This window comes from Rhinatrema bivittatum, chromosome 4, assembly GCF_901001135.1.
Source record: "Rhinatrema bivittatum chromosome 4, aRhiBiv1.1, whole genome shotgun sequence".
NCBI lineage: Eukaryota > Metazoa > Chordata > Amphibia > Gymnophiona > Rhinatrematidae > Rhinatrema > Rhinatrema bivittatum.
The window spans coordinates 197823756-197845292 of NC_042618.1; the positions used below are offsets into that span (position 1 = coordinate 197823756).

Below are 21537 nucleotides of genomic sequence, written 5' to 3' on the forward strand. Positions count from 1 at the left end.
GTTTAAAGCAGAAAAGAGTATAAAATAATGTTTGGAAAGAAAATTTGATCATGTGACCCATTTATTACAAGAGTTACACTGGTTATTGATGATTTACCAAATTCAATTTAAGATACTTTGTTTAACATTTAAAGTTTTTTTGCTTAGAGGTTCACCAGCTTATTTTAGTAGCGTTATCATTCCATATCAACCTGATTATGCATTACACTCCTCTCAACAGGAGCTTTTAAATGTGCCCTTGCCCAAGGAAACTGGCCTTGAAAGAACGTGTGAAGTGAGTTATTCATCTTTAACACCTTCTTGTTGGAATTCCTTACCATTAACTTTGTGGCTTGAGAAGAATTGTTTGAAATCTAGAAAATACATGAAGGGTTGGTTGTTATCTAAAGTTTTCTATTAATCCTGTTTTCTATTATTTGATTGAATTTAATTTTGACTATAATATGTTAGTTTATATTTATTTATTTATTTAAAATCTTTTCTATACAGTCGTTAAGTTATATACGATCACAACGTTTTACATATAGGCACATATAGTAATGTTGAGAATTGTATTGGGAAATACATTTTATAAAAAGTGCCACCAAGGTTCTGGTTACATAATTTCACAATAAAGACTATTTGATGAATGTACTAAATCTTGTCCTTTTATACATGTCTCAGTTTTATTTGCATGTATAACTCTTTTTAACTGTAAATTTCAATGATTTATTATTCTTATCCTACATTTTAGGCTATTTACATGTCTTAGATTTTGTTTTTATACTTGTATATTTTTAGGGTACATTTTCTCTGCATGTTTGTTAATTAGTTTATGCTTATCTGTATTTATTCACTTGCTTTTGTACATTAGTGAATTTTATTTAAACTTGTTTTATTAATGTTAATTTTATATTTTTTGTTTTAATTGTAAATTGCCTTGCTTTTCTTATTGAAAGGTGATCAAGAAAATTCAATAAACTAAACTATAGTGGTAGAAGAAGAGTATAGTGTTTTTAGGGCTATTAGCAGATAAACGAACCTGAGTAAGTCTGGTCAAGTAAATCATTGCCTTAAAATTACCTGAGTAGCTTTCCTGCTCCCCAGCTTGCTCAATATCAACTTCTTACTATCTGATGTAAGGTCTATGTCGTATTTAAATATTAATACTGTTATAATTCTTTGTTTTATGAATTGTGATCCACTGAGAGCTTGGTTCCTTGGATTGGTGGAATATACATTTCTGTTAAATAAATAAATACAGTTTTTTCCTGTCTTTATTATCTGGACATTTTATTGCTCTAATTACATTGGTCCCAGTCTCTCTTCCATGTTTCTCGTCTTTGTCTTCTCCTAATTCCTTTTCAGGATCTCCTTTATATTTTCCATTTATTTTCTCTTCACTTCCTCTCTTACATATGTCTCTGGTGTTGATCTTTTCCCTTTCATCTCTTTTTTTCTATTCATAGCTACATTTCACACTTCATTCTCCTCATTTTCATCCTCTCTCTCTCTCTCTCTCTTTTCAACTTCACCTATCTACCAACCTTCCATATCCCACTCCCAGCCCACCCATTCCCCCATCTCTCTCACTTTCCTCAGCCTATTTTACCCTCTCTTTCACTTACTCTCCAGTTCCCCATTTTCCCTCTCTGCTCACCTCTTCCCCAGTCTTCATCTACTTTTCTCTGCCTCTCATCCCCTCACCAGCCTTGTTCCTCCCCTGCCTCTAACACCTTTCTTCTGTCTCTTATCCCCTACCCAGTGTCCTATGGCTCCTCTTTCACTGCCTCTCTAATCCCATTTTCACCTTCTCACCACCTTCATAGACTCTTTCCTATTTTTTACACCATCTTTCAACCCCCTCCCCACCCTTCAGCTCTCATCTCTTACCCCATCTCACACATCCCACTCATATCCTTGACCCAAATCCCAAGCCCCTCCCCCAGTTCCCCCAGTCTCCATTCTCCCACTCAGTCTCGAAGTCCCTACTCTGCCTCCAATCTGTTTCCGTTCTCCATCCCTTCCCACTCCTTCTCAAGTCTCATTTCATCCTTCCAAGAGACTCTGTTCTTCTCTACCATCTCAGAGTCCATGTTCTCTCTTCTTCCACACCCAGTCTCAGGGTCTCTGCTCTCTCCCCAGTGCCTCAGTCACAGTGTTCCTGCCCTCTGTTCCCTCCAGTCTCTGAGTCCCCGTTTTCTTCCCCTAATCTCTGAATGCTGTTCTTTCTGCACCAGTCAGAATCTTTGCTCTCTTCCCCAGCCCCTAGTCCTCTCACATTCTCTCCCCTTCATGCCCTCGCCCAGGGCTTCTGAGCCTGCTGCTCTTCTTGCTGCAAAACCAGCGCCTCTGCTTTTTCTTCTGTGGCCCATGCAGTTCACTGATCAGCTGCTTGACCCATGGGGTAGATGGGCGTGGTCCCTCTTTCTTGATGTCCTCCAGCTTGGCACCTGGGGCAGCCACTTGGCTTGCCTGTCCTTGGAGATAGCCCTGCCTCTTCTTTCTTCCCCCCCCCCCACCCCATCTCCTTGTGCTCTGTTCATATTTTCCTACTACTCAGTAAATTGGCCACACAGATGCTCCAAAAATTATTTTGAAAGTATAAACTGAGATCTTCAAACCAGGAATCTGTCAGTCATGAACTATGATTTGTGAATCACAGGGTGAGAACACAAAAGCTCAAATAAATGGTGGCTCACTAGTCAGGAGATGCAAGGACCACAAGCTATAGACCCCAAAATTTGGTTAGATTATCACTAGTATAATGGGAATCGGTTCCTTTAGCATAGGATTGCTAATACTATGGTGGGTATCTTTAACTGCAGATGGGCTGTTCTGGCTTCCAATATACAACATTATGAAACAAGAATAAGGTACATAGAGCCCAATTTGTCAAGGCTACCTACATTGTCTTCTCTATAAACAATGTGTCCTGTCACATATTATGACAATGGAAAACTGATCCAAACAACAATTTTCTAATTGCATTAACCATTCTGTAGTAGAAATCTAGTGGTCAATGTTGACCATGGAAAACTGATAGTGTATGAATATGTCACATGACAACTAAACAGCAGAGGCACTGTGGCAGGAAATCTGGTGAACAGTAATGACCATGGAAAACCTGGTGAACAGTAATGACCATGGAAAACTGATTTGTGGCAGCAGCTTGCTAAATGACCACTATTCTTCAGAGGGGTTTCTGCTGCTTGGTTTATAGCACCCACACCCTTCCTGAATGCATAATTTGCTTACACGATAGTCACTGGAGGTGACAGAGAATATTGGCAAGAAAGCCAGCCATATGATGCATGTGGTGTACATGGTGAAACCGATGAACTTGGCCTCATTGAAATTCTCGGGGCACTTCCTGGTCTTGAAGGCATAGACTGTACATAGCACGATCAGCAGGACATTGTAGGTGAGTGAGATCAACATGTTAGAGTCCCTGTTGTTACATTTGAGAGTAACCACATAGCGCTTCTCTGGTGCAGTCTCTTTGCCTGTGCCGGGTTTCTCCACTACCAGCCAAATAATTACTATGATCAGCTGGCAGGAAATGAGAGCCAAGCAGATGACCACCTGCGAGGTAGGGCTGATGAAGCGTGGCCGCTGCACCCCTTCTTTCACCCCACTGAAGATTCGAGCAATCCTGTTGGTTTTGGTCAAGAGTGCTGAGTAGCAAACAGCAAATGAAGTCCCCAGTCCCAAGCGGCGCAGTGTGCAGACCTCAGTAGAAGGTTTTGCGATAAAGATGAAGGTCATGCTATAGCACATCAAAACACCAGTGAGCAGGATATAGGACAGCTCCCGACCCGAAGCCTTCACAATAGGAGTATTATTATTCTTAAGGAAGACCCCAAAGACAAAGAGAGTAGAGATGAAGCCCAGGCAAGATATGGTGACTGGGCCAATTGCCCAGACATCTTTCCAATGGATGTATTCCTGTGGTAGCTCATAACAACCATTGAGAGTCTCGTTGGGCCAGTATCCTAAACCACAGTCCTTGCAGGTAAATTCATCCTGGAGGTACTCATAAGGTTGGCATGGGATGCAGATCCAACAGCATACGTCTCGTGGTTGCACATTTTTCATTTCATTCTTCTTGCAGGGGTCACTGCACTGGGAGTCGGGCACCGAGGTCTTCGCCCAGGGAATGAGGGTAGTGTTCAGGGTAAGCCCTTCTGCCCAGTATCCCACCTTCTCATACTTATAGCGGCCATTCACCTTCTGAAAGTTGAAGATGTTGTAGCGTCCAATTCCATCACCATAGCGATCAAATCGCACCATATTTTTGGTATCCACTGGCCTGAAAGGAGCTGTGGGAAGAAGCATACAGAGAATCAATATATTAAAACTTTATTGATTGCTTGGGCTGTTAGAACGAGGAACATTTTCTAAATTATTTTCTTAGGGATATAAATTGGAGACATTCAGAGTGGTGGGAAATGTAAAACCTGCAATTTGTCTGGCTAAGTCCTGAATTTAGATAAATAATCTAAACACTACCCCTTTTATTGTCAGTATTATGGTCTAGTTATTTATGTTTTGTTTGCTCTTGAAAATATAAATAAGGTACATAGAAAAAAAGTTACATTTTTGCTGCTTTTTCTGAGTTTGGGTGTCTTCTTTTATAATGCCACAAATGAACCCAGCTGGGGTTTGCATAGGCAGTTGCCATGTCTGAATACATGAGTAGAGGGCCATTTTTCATAGGGATGACAATCTTCCCTACAATACGTCTCAGATGATGCTCTCTGTGCTCTAGATCACCTTCCTCCTTTAATGCAGCAGCAGTAGTAGTGATTACAGCAGGCCAGGACATGCCAAGCCGCCAACCTAGAACCTTTTGTCACTGACCTGGTACCTTTATTATTATTATTATTATTTATTTTTTTTTTAAGAAAATGACCATAAATATCTAAAATAACTCAGCAGGCAGTTAAACCACATGATTGTGCACTGCAGTGCAGGAGACTCAATTTGGAGCCTCTTGAATGAGGGGGATACAGGGGGCAAAGCAAATCACAGAGCTGATGCACTCAAAATTCTCTAGGGAGGCAGGGATGTAGATTTCAGCTAATGCAGCTATCTCTACTATCCCATTAGTACAGGTGAAGATTATTCTCCAAGAAGACTTCCCCTCCAGTCCTCGGCAAATGAGAGGTCCTGTGCTAGCATACAATCTGGGGAGAAGGTAGGGGAGTATATAAAAAAAAAGAGGGAAAAACAGGAATAAACTGTAAATAAATTAGCAAACCAGCTATTAGAACACGCAGCATTAGTTAAATTCTCCTTTCTTTTCTTTCTGATTTTCATTCCATTTTTGACAAGGCATCAATGGCTGAATTTTGTAAAGCCCCTTCTAATTAGCCTAGCCAGTTCCCCATTAGCAACTGAAGTAAATGAGGGCTGCACTGAGTGCCACCAACAGCATGAGATAAAATCAGCTTTCACATATCTAATGTAGCAAAACTGAAGAAAACTGCCAAAGCACATTTGCAGGGAAGGAGATTTTAAAATCAGACTTTTATGCCAAACAAATGTAAAAAAACCAAACAAAAAAAACAACAATCCACAAAGAAAGAAAGCACCTTTGGAAATGAAAAGAAAGGAGTCCAACAAGTCAACAGAAATGGGAACAGAGCCAAAAATAAATGATTAAACAGCTTTCTGAAGTCACAATCTCAGACTCACCATCAAACTTGGCATTGAGAATGAAATCCTTATAGAATTTTTTCCCATTCACGGGCTTCATGGTTTCGCACAGCTTGGTGGTGTTGGGGCACAGTGCCTGGTGCATGTTGTGGATTGCCTGTGCCATGGCGTAGACCGCATTCACCACAAACATGATCTTGGACTCCTGCTCAAATTTGACGGCCTTCAGCGAATTCTGCCCGCAGTCCTGTGTGTGGAAGTTACACCGGAACTTGTGCTCCCAGAATTCCCGGAACCAGGGGTTCCGGCTGTTGTTGTACGGGTTCAGGTCCTTGAAGTAGACGCTGAAGGGTTGTATGGGGTAAGCAGCCAGTTCAATGGTGATGGCGCCCTCGGCCACCTGCTCGCTGCCGGACACCACGCTTTCCAAAGCTCCCCAGCCGTCACTGGCCACCCACGTGAAGGAGACGTTGATGCGATGAGCTGCCGCCAGCAGCTCCCGGGCATCTTCAATCTTGGTGAAGAGCACCACCACCTTGGCATTGGGCTTCTTCTGCATCAGGGCTCTGATGACCCCTTCAAAAGTCTTCTTATTCATGGAACGTCCAACCTTCTCGGAGGTGGCAATGCAAATGTTGCGGGCCCGGGCTTCATTTTCGAAGGCTTCGATGCCCGTCTCGCCGTAGTCTCCCTCTGAGGCCACCGTGGAGACGTAGGTCCAGTTAAAGAATCGTAGTATCTCTGCCATGGCTTTAGCCTGGTAGAAGTCGGGTGGCACAGTGCGGGCAAAGTAATCGTAGCGCGACTTGTCGCTGAGTTTGGCACTGGTGGAGGCATAACTGATTTGTGGGATCTGGAACAGGCGCAGCAAGTTGGCCACCTGAGTGTGAGAAGAAAGAGAGTACAGGAGGATGAAAAGGGAACATAGAACTTAGGGGTTACTTGTTAGATTAATGCAGGGCTCTCATCGAGGGGAAACAGAGGGGAACACACTTCCTATTTTTAATTGAAAGTAAAAAAAAAAAAAAGAAGTTCCTTTTTTTCAAAAGGATTATAAACTGGTTGAAGTTAGTCCAGAAGGTGGCTACTAAAATGATCAGTGATCTTCATTTTAAAGCAGATGGAGACAGACAAAGATCTATACATTTCCTTTCCTTTGGAAAAGGAAAAGAGGCTCCAACATGGGGGTCATAGGATGAGGATAAAAGGGGGGTAGACTCAGGAATAATCTAAGGAAATATTTCCTTACAGAGGTTAGAGGATGCATGGAACAGCCTCCCCATAGAGGTGGTGGAGACCAGGACCATATATGAATTAAAAAAAAAAAAGGCTTGGGATAAACTCAGAGGATCTCTGAGGGAATGGTAGGGATTGTATAGCTGAGTAGTTGGTGTGGATGGACAGACTAGATAGAATGTAATGGGATTTTTTCCCGCCATCATATTTCTTTGTTTCTATATTGTTAAAGAGGATTGTACATGGGGCAAACTGAGAGCCTTGATCCTATCCAGCCCACCTTAATCAGCCAAAATAAGTGGCCAGTCATAGCGTGCAGGATCAGATTTACCTTACTGGGGCTTCTAGGCATAGAAGTTGGGGATCCATGGTGAAAGGGAGATCTGCTCTGGCGGCACCCCATCCGACCTGCCCCCTTAATGCTGCTGGCCCATGAGCCCCTGTGCTTTTGGGGGGGAGAGGGGGCAGTTCTGATGGGATGCTGCTGCACTTGTGAGGGAGAAGCCTCTGCGATGGAGGAAGAAGCACCTCTTTCGTGGTGGCACCCTTAGGCATGTGCCCGCTCTGCCTAATTAGAAATCCCGGCCTGGTGATGTGGTGAAGTGGTTGCAGGCATGTACCACAAAGCAGAGCTTGGCGTTGGGATAGTGCAATCACATTTTCTCCCCACCTGCCAGCAAGAGCCTCAGAGCATGGAAATTGGCAGGTATCAAGCAGGCCAGGTGGCACACACAGACCATTTTCCCCCCCCGCTCCCCTCCTCATCCCCCTTGAGTCTTCTCCAGTCTTCCTTCCATGAACACGTGAAAATGGCTCTCTGAGAACGAGACAGCAGTGGAGCAACGGCAGCCAGAGTGATATTCATCACCCCCCTCCAACAGTATGCATGCGGATTGGGATCTTCTTTTGAGATTCCCCCTACTTTTTTTGAATGAGGTTCCAGGTTTCTAAGTACTCTTTACGAACTGGTAAAGGGATCATTCAGTCCCTGATTTGCCTCATTGGAGGCAACTGTAGGTGCCAGCCTGCAAATGCTTTAGCTAAGGGTAGACCTTCCTCCCTGAAGCTCCTAGAGCAGTGGCCAGGCATCCCCACCCCCCACCCCCTAGTTGATATAATTAGGGTACTGCATACAAAGCACGTATCAAATTGATTTAGGGATCACCTGAATTTGGTACTTGTACATTCTTAATAAAACAGGGCAAGACTCAAAGTGAGGAAACAGAGGAAAAGCTGTTCCATTTGTAAACAAACATTAAAAAACTTTTTTTTCTCTTGTTATATCTCTTCTTGAACTTGACATAGCAGGGGTGGGGCTGGCGGAGGCACTGACCCGTATGTGAACAGCCCACGTTTTCCAGTTCTTCAGGGAGTCTCTTGGGGGTTGCCTGCATCTCCTCCCACCTACAGCCCCAGGTCCTTCATATCAGCGGGGACCCACCTACTAGGGCTGCAGGTGGCAGAGCCCTGACCTCATCTTCCCTCTGTGCCGCATTGACAGCGCGCGAACAGGAAGAGATGTGCAAATCCCTGGATCCAGTGCTGTCCCATCATCTCCCATACTTCTTTCAGAGGCTGAAATGACAGAAAACAATGTCCGCTTTGGCCTGAGGGGGGCTGGGGGAGCACAGATATAGCAATGATGGGAGTGGTGGCGGCTTCAGCCCATGTGGGCTTCAGAAAGGGAGAGCAGCAGCAACAGCTTCAACCTGTGTGGGCCAGGAAGACAGTGAGGATGGCAACAGTGGTGGCAGCAGCAGCAGGTGCTGGGATCAGAGAGTAGCAGCTGCAGAAGCTTTAGCCTGTAGGATGCAGGAACTGCAGTAATAGGTGGGGAAGAGGAGAATAGAAAAAAAAAATAGTAGAGGAAGTTTAGAGAGAGGAAAGGAGCAGAGAGGAAAATGGAAGAGGACGAAAGGGAGGGAAATTAGAGAAAGAGGAAGATGTGAAGAGGCAGGCTGTGGGGAGGGGGCAAGAGAGGGTGGTGAGGCCAGGCTACATGTTTGTGGGGGGGGGGGAGGAGAGTGTCGTGCGGACAGGCCAGACTGCCACCCTCTCATCTCTTCTCTGTTTCTATGGATGAGCATGGAGGGATCTCTACGAGAGAGGACTGGACTGTGGAGCCAAGCTGGAGGTGTGGCTGGGCAGACAGGATGAGTCATGTGGGTCTGTATCTGCCATCATGTACGATGTTTTCATGTTGAAGGTACAACATCTTCTCTAAATGGGAAATAGATACTTGGTAAAAAAAAAAATTCCTTTTCATGGAGAAATTGAGAAAAAGAGGAAGATACTGAGATGAAATAAAAAGAGAATTGGAGAGAGAGCAATGGACAGTGGAGCTAGGAAGTTAAAAACTTATAGAGAGAATAGAAGAATGAATGATACAGTGAAAGGAGTCGTGAGAAAAAGAGCAAAGCAAAGCAATTGGAGAATGAAGGGAGGTACTGCTGAGTGCTGATGGAGTTTGGATGCAGTTTGCTTTTTGTTGCTTGAATGATCCAATACTCTTCTTCATGCTACATATCTTTTTTTTTTTTTTTTATTAAATGCAACTTTTTTTTGTTGTTAATTTAATCTTTTAAACATGTTTATTAAAAGTGCCAGTGGGAGGCAGACCCATTGTGGTCTAGAAAAGTCAGACCACAACTGTCTACTACCACATGGCAAGGGAGGCTGATGCTCAGAAGCTCGAACACATATATCTGGGTGTGTTACTTAGTCAGATATGATTTATCCGGCTAAGTTACAAGGGATAGTTATGATGCTGAATATCTGCGTACAAGCCGCTACTTATATCCTTATATCCAGCTAAGTTAAACCTGCTCATTGGCAGGTATAACTTAACCAGATAACTTATCCAGCTAAGTAGCACCATCCTGATCCGCCCACTGCCCGCCCACAAATTCTCTGGCTAAGAGATAGCCAGATTAGTGTTGCAAGCGCAGCCTTCAGGGGCCGATGGAGTGGGCTCGGTGCGCGTCAGTTAGCTCGTAGGAGAGCGGAGCCCTTGGGCCATAGGACGGCTCAGGTAGAGACATGAGTAGCTCCCATGGTGAGGTGTGTGTGCAGGGTGGGCAGCACAGAAGCAGAGCTGGACGGAGCTTGGAACACAGGGCTACAACGTAGGTCTCTGGCTAGGACTAGGAACTTGGAACATAGGAAAGCTTAAAGCACAAAGAGTCAGAGAGGAGCTTGGAACTTGGGGCTCTCGAGGAGTATGAAGTGGAGCATGGGGCTCTCGAGGTGTATGTCTTGGAGCTTGGGACTCTTGAGGAGTCTGGAGACTTGGAACGTGGAGACGAGGAGATGAAGACTTGGAATATAGACTTGGAACGAAGACTGGAAGACATGGAGACTTAGACGTGGACTTGGAGACGAAGACTTGGGACGTAGACTTGGGCAAGGAAGGCGAGTCCCTCAGGCGACCTACACAGCACATGGGGCTGGTCACGGACCACACTGAAGACTCAGGCGAAGATCATGGAGACAAGAAGAATAGGATGTAGACTTGGGGGACGTAGACTTGGAAGACGTGGGCTAGGACGAGGAAGGTGAGTCCCTCAGGCGCCCTACCCAGCACGTGGAGCTGGTCACGGACCACACTGAAGACTCAGACGAAGAACAAAGACACAGGCGGGGATGAACAAGACCCTCAGATGCCCTACACAGCACATGGGGCTGGTTGCGAACCACACTGTCCCCTTTGCGCCCTGCACAGCCGGATGGCTGGTCGCGGACCACGAAGAGATCGGGACAGGCTCAGGAAGTCTCATAGCGCAGGTTAGTGGAAACCCCTCGGATCCTCCGGAGTCAGAACTAGGGAACAGATAAAACCTTGGAGCTAGGAAACTCGGAGTAAAAGCAGGGATTCTCCGGAGGCACGGGTCCCACTGGACCTGGAGCATTAGGACCGGGACAACATCAAGAAGGAGACAAGGAACATCACAGGACGAGGACTCACAGACATCTTGGAACTAGGAACATCTTGGAACTAGGAACATCTTGAAGCTGACTGCAGGACTTGGAATGGAATCTTGGAACATGGAACATCTTGGAACAAACATCTGGATCTGGACTCAATGACATCCGGACTTGGAACAGCATCAGGATTTGGACTCACGGACATCTGGACTAGGAACGGACATCGGAATCTGGACTCACAGACACCCGCACTTGGGATGGACATCGGAATCTGGACTTACGGATATCTGGACTTGGAACAGATTCAGGATCTAGACTCACGGACATCTGGATTTGGAACAGGCCTCAGGATCCGGACTCAGGAACAGACATCAGGATGAAGAGAAGTCTTCAGGAGCATCCGGATAGATGCGAAGACAAAGATGGAATGAAGCAAGGCCCTCTTATAGGGCTGAGAGGGCAACTCCCTGGGAGGAGCTGCCTGGAGGACCACACCTCTCTGTTCCTTTAAGAAGGGAAGAGAGCTGCGGGCCTGCCCCCTAGGAGGAGCAGGAAACAGGAAGTCCAGAATCCTGGACAGTGGCATCCCTGCCGCTGTGCAGGGAGGAGACAGAGTGGAGGAAGCTGGACAGGCCCCGATGACATCAGCGTCTGCCGCATCAGGGAGGAGAAGGCTGGGCTGCAGGCAGGCCTTGACAAGGGAGGAGGCTTCTAAGTGAAGTGAAGACCCAGCACGGCTCCTGACATACCGGCAAAATGGCATCTGGGCTGCAGGAGCACCTGGCGTCGGCCGTCTCAGGCGAGGTCCCGGCTTCAGCTACGGCCTCCGGGCCGCGAAGAGCAGCATCTACGGCAACACAGGCCGCGGAGGTAAGGCCCTGTCTGTGTGAAGTGCAGGTAGGGGCACAACAGTACCCACCCCCCTCAATGACCCCCTCCCAGCTTCTTCTTGCTGACTCAGGGAGGAAGGCAAGTAGTGTGTTGGGAAACTCGAGGGTTCAACACACTTTCCAGGCTGGAGAGCTGAAATGAGAAAAATAGCTTGTCATTGACATATCATAGGTACATTTAAAGAGGAGACAGGACCCTGCAGGAATAGGGGGCGTCAAGGTATCAGTGGAAGTCCTTAGGAAGTGAAGTCAAAGATAGAATAGGTCAAGGTCGCAACCCTCAGTTGGATCCGATGATTTCTGTACTTGAAGATCCTCAGGAATGATGCTAGAAGACGGAACCAGGTCTGGGGTGCAGGTGCCTTCTGCTGGTTGTTAAACCCCGATCTTGGATGCTGGAAGATATTCAAAGTTCAGTTCTGGAAACTGAGGGACACTGGATCAAATAGTGATGAGAGAAGAACCTGGGCGCAGACGCCTCCTGAGGGTCGTTGGAACCCAAGGGTAATATCACTTATCTACGGAAGAGTAGGGAAGGTCTTGGATTCATGTAGACACCTTCCGTTGGCTGGGCGAACTCCAGGACTTGCACTGGCTGATAGGAACAGCTTGCAGGTACTTCCTGTTGATCAAAAGAAACTGTGGAACTGACTAAGGGAAGAATCAGATTGAAGGCGCCTCCTGCAGGTTGTAGGAGGCTCTGAAGCATGAGCCGGCTGGTAGACGATCAGATTGCAGGTGCCTCCTGCAGGTCGTTGGGACATTTGAACCTCTACTGCCGATCCAGAAGAACACAGGAACTGGAGTAACTCGAAGACATGGATATCAGACTCTTGCAGGTTGGAATCAGATACGTGGAAGAAGGCAAGCGAGCAAAAAATGTTTTGTGGAAAATGGACTATTGATAGCAAGCCAGTTCATAGAAAATCCAGGAACTAGGGACAAAAAAACAGGAACTTGGAAACATCCAGGGAATTTGAAAACATTTTTAGGCCAGACTTCAGATATCATGACAATGTCCAACACTGAGCCCAGCACACCACACCGAGCTCTGGTCTTTGCATCCTATTGCGAGCACAGCCTTCAGGGACCGATGGAGTGGGCTCAGCATGCGTCACTTAGCTTATACGAGAGCGGAGCCCTTGGGCCATAGAACGGCTCAGGTAGAGACATGAGTCTGTTATAGTTAGTGAGGTTTTGGGTGGACCCTTGGACACTGTGTTAGCTGACCACACCCACGGGGGGAAGTCCCGTGAGGGGCCACAGGTCAGGCTCAGCTCTGGACACACAAACACAGATAGTTCTTTATTTAGACAATTTGAGAAGCCACCAGAGGTGGCAGTAGTGAGTAGAACATGTAGCCCGGCTGGGCTAGTATTCCCCAGGGCGCTGGAACAGCGGTTTCTCCAGCAGCAGTGCTGTAGTGGAGAGAACTGAGAAAGTGAATACAATAGAACATTTACAGAGTCCCAAGTATGGAGAAGCCCCGAGATAGGGAGAGCTGGCCCTCGAGGGGCGAGTACCAGATCCCTGGAGGTAGAGAGACTTGCTGGCAAAGTACTCACACAGCGGTTCCACGTAAGAGATGGCACTGGCACTGGAACGGGGGCAGGCCCTTGAGGAGCGAGTAACCTCTTCAGCCTTTCCTCAAAGGGGAGCTGTTCCATCCCCTTTATGATTTTAGTTGCCCTTCTCTGTACCTTCTCCATTGCAACTATATCTTTTCTACTCTGAGGAGTAGATGATAGTAGTACTCACTGATGGTGTCTGTAGCGAATTCCTCCAAGTAGAAAAGGAGATAGATGCAGGCAGCGGGTCAGGGAACATGGGCCCTTGAGGAGCGAGTACCAGTTACCTGACAGCAACCTGAAAGAAGCAAAGAGGCCCCCAAGGAGCGGATACCCCGTTAGCAGAAAGATTCCAATAGAAGTTGGAAGGCAGAGTAGCTGGGTACGGAGAGCGAATCCCATCCGTAAGATTCCCCTTGCTAACCCAATGGCTAGCAATAAACAGTAGGCTTAAATATCCGGGCAGCGTGACGTCATCACAGGGGGACGCCCCTGAGGAACGCATCAATGAATAAATAAGAATGAGGGCTGCGCGGCGCACGCGCCCTAAGGTACCTGGAGAGCATGGCGGGAGGCAGCGCCCAAGCTGGTCCGGGGACGCCAGAGAGGATGGCAGACAGACGTCGTGGCAGCTAGGCATCCATCAAGAGCAGGAGGAGTCGCAGATAAGGAAAGGTAGGTGGAGTGAAGCCGTCGGGCAGCGACGGTCGCAACAGAGTCGCTCCCATGGTGAGGTGTGTGTGCAGGGTGGGCAGCACAGGAGCAGAACTGGACGGAGCTTGGAACACAGGGCTACAACGTAGGTCTCTGGCTAGGACTAGGAACTTGGAACATTGGAAAGTTTAAGGAAAGCTTAGAGCAGAAAGAGTCAGAGAGGAGCTTGGAACTTGGGACTCTCGAGGAGTACGACATGGAGCTTGGGACTCTCGAGGAGTACATTGTGGAGCTTGGGACTCTTGAGGAGTCTGGAGAATTGGAACGTGGAGACGAGGAGATGAAGACTTGGAATGTAGACTTGGAACATAGACTTGGAATGAAGACTGGAAGACATGGAGACTTAGACATGGACTTGGATATGAAGACATGGGACATAGACTTGTACAAGGAAGGCGAGTCCCTCAGGTGCCATACACAGCACATGGGGCTGGTCGCGGACCACACTGAAGACGCAGGCAAAGATCATGGAGACAAAAGGACTAGGATGAAGACTTGGGGGACGTAGATTTGGAAGACTTGGACTAAGACGAGGAAGGTGAGTCCCTCAGGCACCCTACACAGCACGTGGGGCTGGTCGCAGACCACACTGTCTCCTTCGCACCCTACACAGCCGGATGGCTGGTCGTGGACCACGAGGAGATCGGGACAGGCTCAGGAAGTCTCATAGCACAGGTTAGTGGAAACCCCTCGGATACTCCGGAGTCAGAACTAGGGAACAGATAAAACCTTGGAGCTAGGAAACTTGGAGTAAAAGCAGGGAATCTCCAGAGGCACGGGTCCCACCGGACCTGGAGCATTAGGACTGGGACAACATCAAGAAGGGGCAAGGAACATCACAGGACGAGGACTCACAGACATCTTGGAACTAGGAGCATCTTGGAACTAGGAACATCTTGGGACATCTTGGAACATGGGACATCCTGAAACTGATTGCAGGACTTGGAACGGATTGCAGGACTTAGAACGGAATCTTGGAACATGGAACATCTTGGAACAAACATCCGGATCTGGACTCAAGGACATCTGGATTTGGAACAGCATCAGGATCTGGACTCACGGACATCCGGACTTGGGACGGACTTCGGAATCTGGACTCACGGACATCCGGACTTGGAATGAACATCGGGATCTGGACTCACAGACACCCGGACTTGGGACGGACATCGGAATCTGGACTCTCGGACATCCGGACTTGGAACAGCATCAGGATCTAGACTCACGGACATCCGGATTTGGAACAGGCCTCAGGATCCAGACTCAGGAACAGACATCAGGATTCGGACTCAGGAACAGACATCAGGATGAAGAGACGTCTTCAGGAGCATCTGGATAGATCCAAAGACAAAGATGGAATGAAGCAAGGCCCTCTTGTAGGGCTGAGAGGGCAACTCCCTGGGAGGAGCTGCCTAGAGGACCACACCTCTCTGTCCCTTTAAGAAGGGAAGAGAGCTGCGTGCCTGCCCCCTAGTAGGAGCAGGAAACAGGAAGTCCAGAACCCTGGACAGCGGCGTCCCTGCCACTGTGCAGGGAGGAGACGGAGCGGAGGAAGCTGGGCCTCCGGGCAGGCCCCGATGACGTTGATGGCGTTCTACTGCATCGGGGAGGAGAAGGCTGGGCTGTATGCAGGCCCCGACGAGGGAGGCGGCTTCCAAGTGAAGCGAAGACCCGGCACGGCTCCTGCCATGCCAGCAAGATGGCGGCCAGGCCGCAGGAGCACCTGGCATCGGCCGACTCAGGCGAGGCCCTGGCTTCAGCTACAGTAGTAATAGCGACTAAACCCCTCATTGCTACAATATTTGGCTGAAATGTGGTCAGTCTGATTTAATAATAAGGAGGCATGGTATTAAATAGTGTATGGAAGTCAGGGAAAGCAGTTCTGCTTGGCCTTTTAATTTCTCTAGCAGCTAGAAATAAGAAGAGTAGTAGAGTGGAAAGCCGGCATAAGAAAAGGAGATGTAAGAAGGCTTGATGTGACTTTACCTAAATAAATTCCATAGTCAGCTAAAGGAGTTAACTAATGAAAGGATTGAATGCATGATGAAACGGGCTAAAAGAATATTTTCGAGAAAGGGGTCAGGGCTGAAAGACTCTTGGTGAGACAACTACAAAGTTGTAGGATTGTTAGGAATGTTAAAAAGATAAAGGCAGAAAAAAAGCTAGTCTCTTCCCCCCATGAGAAAGTGTAGGCCTTTAGAAATATTTACAACTCCCTATATACTTCACAGTGTTAATGGTTTTTGACAATAAACCATATATTCCCTCTTTTTTTTTTTTCCTTATCTAGTTTCTACCAAGATTTTTTGCATTTTAGTTCTTTACCCGGAACAATGTATGAAGCCCTAATGTCACGATCTGGGCTGCTAGACATTCCCCTCACCAGCAGAGGCTCTCATTGAGCCATGCTCTCTCCCACTCTAGCCTCTTACTTGATGGCTTTATGATGCAGCAAGGTCAGTCCTATTTAGCCCTGCTTGTCCCCCAACTCTGTGCCTCTTGGCTCCTTGCCTTGCCTCTTCATGGCTTCTGTGGCCTTCTTGTTTCATCTTGCCTTGTTCTGCTGCTTCTTTGGCCTTTTTGCCTGGTCTTGTGGCCTTTGGGCCTTCTAGTCTCACCTTTACCCTGGCTTGCAGCCTGCTTAGGCCTCCTTGTCTGTTGCTTGTTTGTCTTCTATGTAACCTTGTTTTAGATTAGTTCCTGCTTTCCTGTGTTTGTATTTTCTTTGCCCTATTCTCGTGTTCCTGTCCAATACTTGTCTTGCCTGGTCCTTGTCTTTTACTGTCCAGTGCTCCCTGTGGGCCTTTAGTTCCAGCCCTTGTTTCGCACTACTGCCTTACTTCCAGGTCCAGTCCCTGTTTCCATTTCCAAACCTGTTCCATCCCTTGTCTCCAACTCCTGCCTGACTCCAGTTCCAGTCCCTGTCTCAGTTCCAGGCCTTGCCTCCAGTTCCAGCCCTGATCCTCAGCTCTTGTCTGTCTTCCAGCCCTGCCTTCCATTCCAGTCTTGTCTCCAGTTCCTGTCCTGCCCGACCACCATCATGTACCATGCCAGGAAAATCATGCCAGCCCCTAGAACCAGTAGGCTCAACCCAAGGGGGAGGGGGCTGGCCAGGCCAGGTGGAAGACCTTGCCTGTACTGCTCCTGCTGGGAGATTACCAGAATCCAGCCTGCCTGACCTTGATACCTAATTATTGATATTAACAAAGAAGATAACTTCCAAACAACTTTGTGTGGCAACATATACGCACATATATGGCTACACATAGATCTACAATCGTATTTTATAACCCGTGCTTAGATACACACATACTGTAAAATATGCGCATGTTTACCTGAAACATATGTGCGTATGTAGACTTATACACAAGTACATGCAATGCATTGAAACAACATATATTAATGATTGAATATGCGCACTTTACCCACCTATTTTAAAAATATATTCACAAATATTTTTCATGCAAAAATAAAGTGGACTTATGTAAATCGGTGTATTTTACAATATATGCGTATGAATGAAATTACCACTTTTACCAATTAGTCCACCAGTCTGACCACTCCTTTTCCAGGTCATCATGACCCTCCTAGTTCTTCGCTCTGAAATCCACCCAGTCAATACTACACAATAAACACATTTAATGTCACCAGTTACGCCAGCTCATTAGCAAGTGTAAAAATACGTAAGTTGGAAAATTTGTGCATGAAAGTGTTTTTTAAAATAGCAACGTACTTGTGTAATTTTTAGCCACACCTTGAAACTTCCCTAACGCCCACTTTTTTCACACAAAGGTGCATATACACACATTGGTGAGCTGTTTATAAAATATAGATTACACATGAATGTTTCACATATGCATATATATTAGGGATGTGAATCGTGTCCTCGATCGTCTTAACGATCGATTTCGGCTGGGAGGGGGAGGGAATCGTATTGTTGCCGTTTGGGGGGGTAAAATATCGTGAAAAATCGTGAAAAATCGAAAAATCGAAAAATCGCAAAACCGGCACATTAAAACCCCCTAAAACCCACCCCCGACCCTTTAAATTAAATCCCCCACCCTCCCGAACCCCCCCCCAAATGACTTAAATAACCTGCGGGTCCAGCGGCGGTCCGGAACGGCAGCGGTCCGGAACGGGCTCCTGCTCCTCAATCTTGTTGTCTTCAGCCGGCGCCATTTTCCAAAATGGCGCCGAAAAATGGCGGCGGCCATAGACGAACACGATTGGACGGCAGGAGGTCCTTCCGGACCCCCGCTGGACTTTTGGCAAGTCTCGTGGGGGTCAGGAGGCCCCCCACAAGCTGGCCAAAAGTTCCTGGAGGTCCAGCGGGGGTCAGGGAGCGATTTCCCGCCGCGAATCGTTTTCGTACGGAAAATGGCGCCGGCAGGAGATCGACTGCAGGAGGTCGTTCAGCGAGGGTTCCGGCGCCTCGCTGAACAACCTCCTGCAGTCGATCTCCTGCCGGCGCCATTTTCCGTACGAAAACGATTCGCGGCGGGAAATCGCTCCCTGACCCCCGCTGGACCTCCAGGAACTTTTGGCCAGCTTGTGGGGGGCCTCCTGACCCCCACGAGACTTGCCAAAAGTCCAGCGGGGGTCCGGAAGGACCTCCTGCCGTCCAATCGTGTTCGTCTATGGCCGCCGCCATTTTTCGGCGCCATTTTGGAAAATGGCGCCGGCTGAAGACAACAAGATTGAGGAGCAGGAGCCCGTTCCGGACCGCTGCCGTTCCGGACTGCCGCTGGACCCGCAGGTTATTTAAGTCATTTGGGGGGGGTTCGGGAGGGTGGGGGATTTAATTTAAAGGGTCGGGGGTGGGTTTTAGGGGGTTTTAGTGTGCCGGCTCACGATTCTAACGATTTATAACGATAAATCGTTAGAATCTCTATTGTATTGTGTTCCATAACGGTTTAAGACGATATTAAAATTATCGGACGATAATTTTAATCGTCCTAAAACGATTCACATCCCTAATATATATGTACATTTTTTAATGCATAAACTGTTGCGGGTGTAGCAGTGGACCGTTGGGCCGGCCTGGCAGAGTGAGCTGGTAGGAGTGGCCAGCACTCTGCGGCGAGAAAGTAGGCCGGTGGGCGGAGTCAGGACACACGTAGATCCTGGAGTCTTCACCCTGGAAGACTGCAGACCCCCCAATAGGAGCTCGTGAGGTCCCCGGCCGCTGGGACTTAGGAGAACACCAGAACCAAGATGATGACTTCACCCTGGAAGCCTGAGGACCCCCGAGAGGAGCTCGTGAAGTCCCAGACTGCTGGGACTAGGAGATCAAGAGCGTAGAAGACGATGAGAGGATCCGAGGTCGAGGCAGGCAGCAGGAACGGAAACCAGGAGCAAGCCGGAGTCAAAGCCAGAAAGACCAACCAGAGGAATCAGGAACGGAGGATGCCGGAGTCGGAGAAGCTGGAACTGGAGTGGGATCACCGGGAGCAGGAGCGGGACCGGAACACCAGGAGCTGAAGCAGGAACGTCGGGAGCAGGAACAGGAATCCGAAGATCAGGAACTGGACCAGGAGCGACAGGATCACAAACGCAACTAGCACTCACAAGGAGAACCTTGTTGCAAGCCGGCGTCTGACATCATTTCAGTGGGCGGACCGCGGTCTGGCGGGAAAAGCCCTTTAAATTGGGCTTCCCTGCGCGCCTAGGGGGGGGAGGAGCCGGAATCAGAGGCTCTGCGGCGTCTCCCTCGTGGAGACACTGCCACGAGAAGGCCTAAACCGGCTTGCCAAGCTGCGCATCTCGCCGCTGAACACCCGCGGAGCCCGGACAGGCCCGAACCTCCTGCCGCTGCTGCCAGGGAGAGCCAGGTAAATTCACCCCAAAGAAGGGAAACCCAAAGAGAGGTATATGTCCTTTAAACCTATTGCATCATTGAATGTTGATAGATAGGTACATTTTCAAACAGCCCATATAGCGGTAAAGTCTGCATGTACATTGTACATGCAGACTTTATCAAGTATTTTCAAAACAAAGGCGGCTAAGTTTGCTCTGAAAATACTTGGTAATTGGCCGAGTGCATGCACAAATTCCCTCGCATGAGGTTACACCTTCTCTTCAAAGGGCATAACTTACCTGCATACTCTTTAAAACCAAGAATTGTGTGCATACATACCAACTGAACCCTAACTCTGCCCACTGGAATGCCTCTGCTCAGTTCATGTAAAAGTATGCACATTGAGCAGGGTACATGTGTACCAGATTTCATGGGTACTTTTACAAATACTCAACCTCTGGCCATTTTAGTGCAGCCATTTACACACACAAAACTAGGTTTTACATATGTAAATGACTTATTTTCTAGGCATTTAAATCTGGGTGCTGCCAGGTTTAATCAGCAGAGACTAGGTAGGTATCATTAGCGGTTAAAACTCCTATGATGAAAAAGTTTGGATGTTGAAGGTTATCAGTGCAGCAGTGAGGGCTTCTCCACTTCTGTCTTCTTGTCTCCAGCTACTGAGAGAGCTTTTCATAGGGTAGAGCAGTGGTTCTCAACCTTTTTCCCATCGTGACACACCTGACAGACCATGCTCACATGTGTGACACACTGAAACATAGAAACATAGAAATGACGGCAGAAGAAGGCCCATCCTTCTTCTGCCGTCTTGCTGGGCCCATCCAGTCTGCCCAGCAAGCTTTCACACTTGTTTTTTTTTCTCATACTTATCTGTTACTCTTGGCCCTTAGTAACCTTTTGGTTCCAATTCCCTTCCACCCCCGCCATTAATGTGGAGAGCAGTGCTGGAACTGCATCTAAGTGAAGCATCTAGCTTAATTGGTTAGGGGTAGTAACTGCCTGAATAAGCAAGCTACTCCTACGCTTATTTGTTTACCTAGACTATGTAATTCAGTCCTTGTTGGTTGTTGTCTGAATATAAATCATCTTTTCTTCATTCCCCCTGCCATTGAAGCAGAGAGCTACGCTGGATATGCATTGAAAGTGAAGTATCAGGCTTATTTGGTTTGGGGTAGTAACCACCGTAACAAGCAAGCTACTCTACGCTTTTTTGTGATTGCAAATCCTTTTTTCCACATTTCCTCTTGCCGTTGAAGCATAGAGCAATGTTGGAGTCATATTACCGTGTGTATGTTTATTGAATACGGGTATTATCTCCAGGTAGTAGCCGTCATTCCCACAAGCCACCCTCTCTTCATTCACATCCTCTAGACTTTATGGATCCACAGTGTTTATCCCACGCCCCTTTGAAGTCCTTCACAGTTTTGGTCTTCACCACTTCCTCCGGAAGGGCATTCCAGGCATCCACCATCCTCTCTGTGAAGAAATACTTCCTGACATCGGTTCTGAGTCTTCCTCCCTGGAGCTTCAAATCGTGACCCCTGGTTCTGCTCATTACAATTCACGGCAGAAAGAAAAAATAAAGGCCAAGTATTACTTTTATTGTTAAGAATGACACAAGGGAAAGAAAAGTACTCTATCTGAACAGAAATTGCATAAATAGTAAACATTCCATACCAAAACAGCACCAATTCCCAGCACTCAAACAGTAACCACCTTACCTAAGAAAAGGCCAAACTGAACATATTAC

The 21537-nt window shown here is 47.4% G+C and overlaps 1 protein-coding gene across 1 annotated transcript in view; it reads right to left on the reverse strand.

The window, feature by feature from the left end:
- The window catches only part of GRM2 (glutamate metabotropic receptor 2), a 64705-nt gene that overhangs the window by 13924 nt on the left and 29244 nt on the right, over positions 1-21537 (reverse strand). Inside the window, exons 2-3 of the mRNA XM_029597465.1 lie at positions 5680-6520; positions 3238-4301 (exon numbers count right to left, since the gene is read on the reverse strand). Of these exons, the coding sequence (XP_029453325.1) occupies positions 3238-4301; positions 5680-6520 (1905 nt within the window). The remainder of the gene's footprint in view (positions 1-3237; positions 4302-5679; positions 6521-21537) is intronic.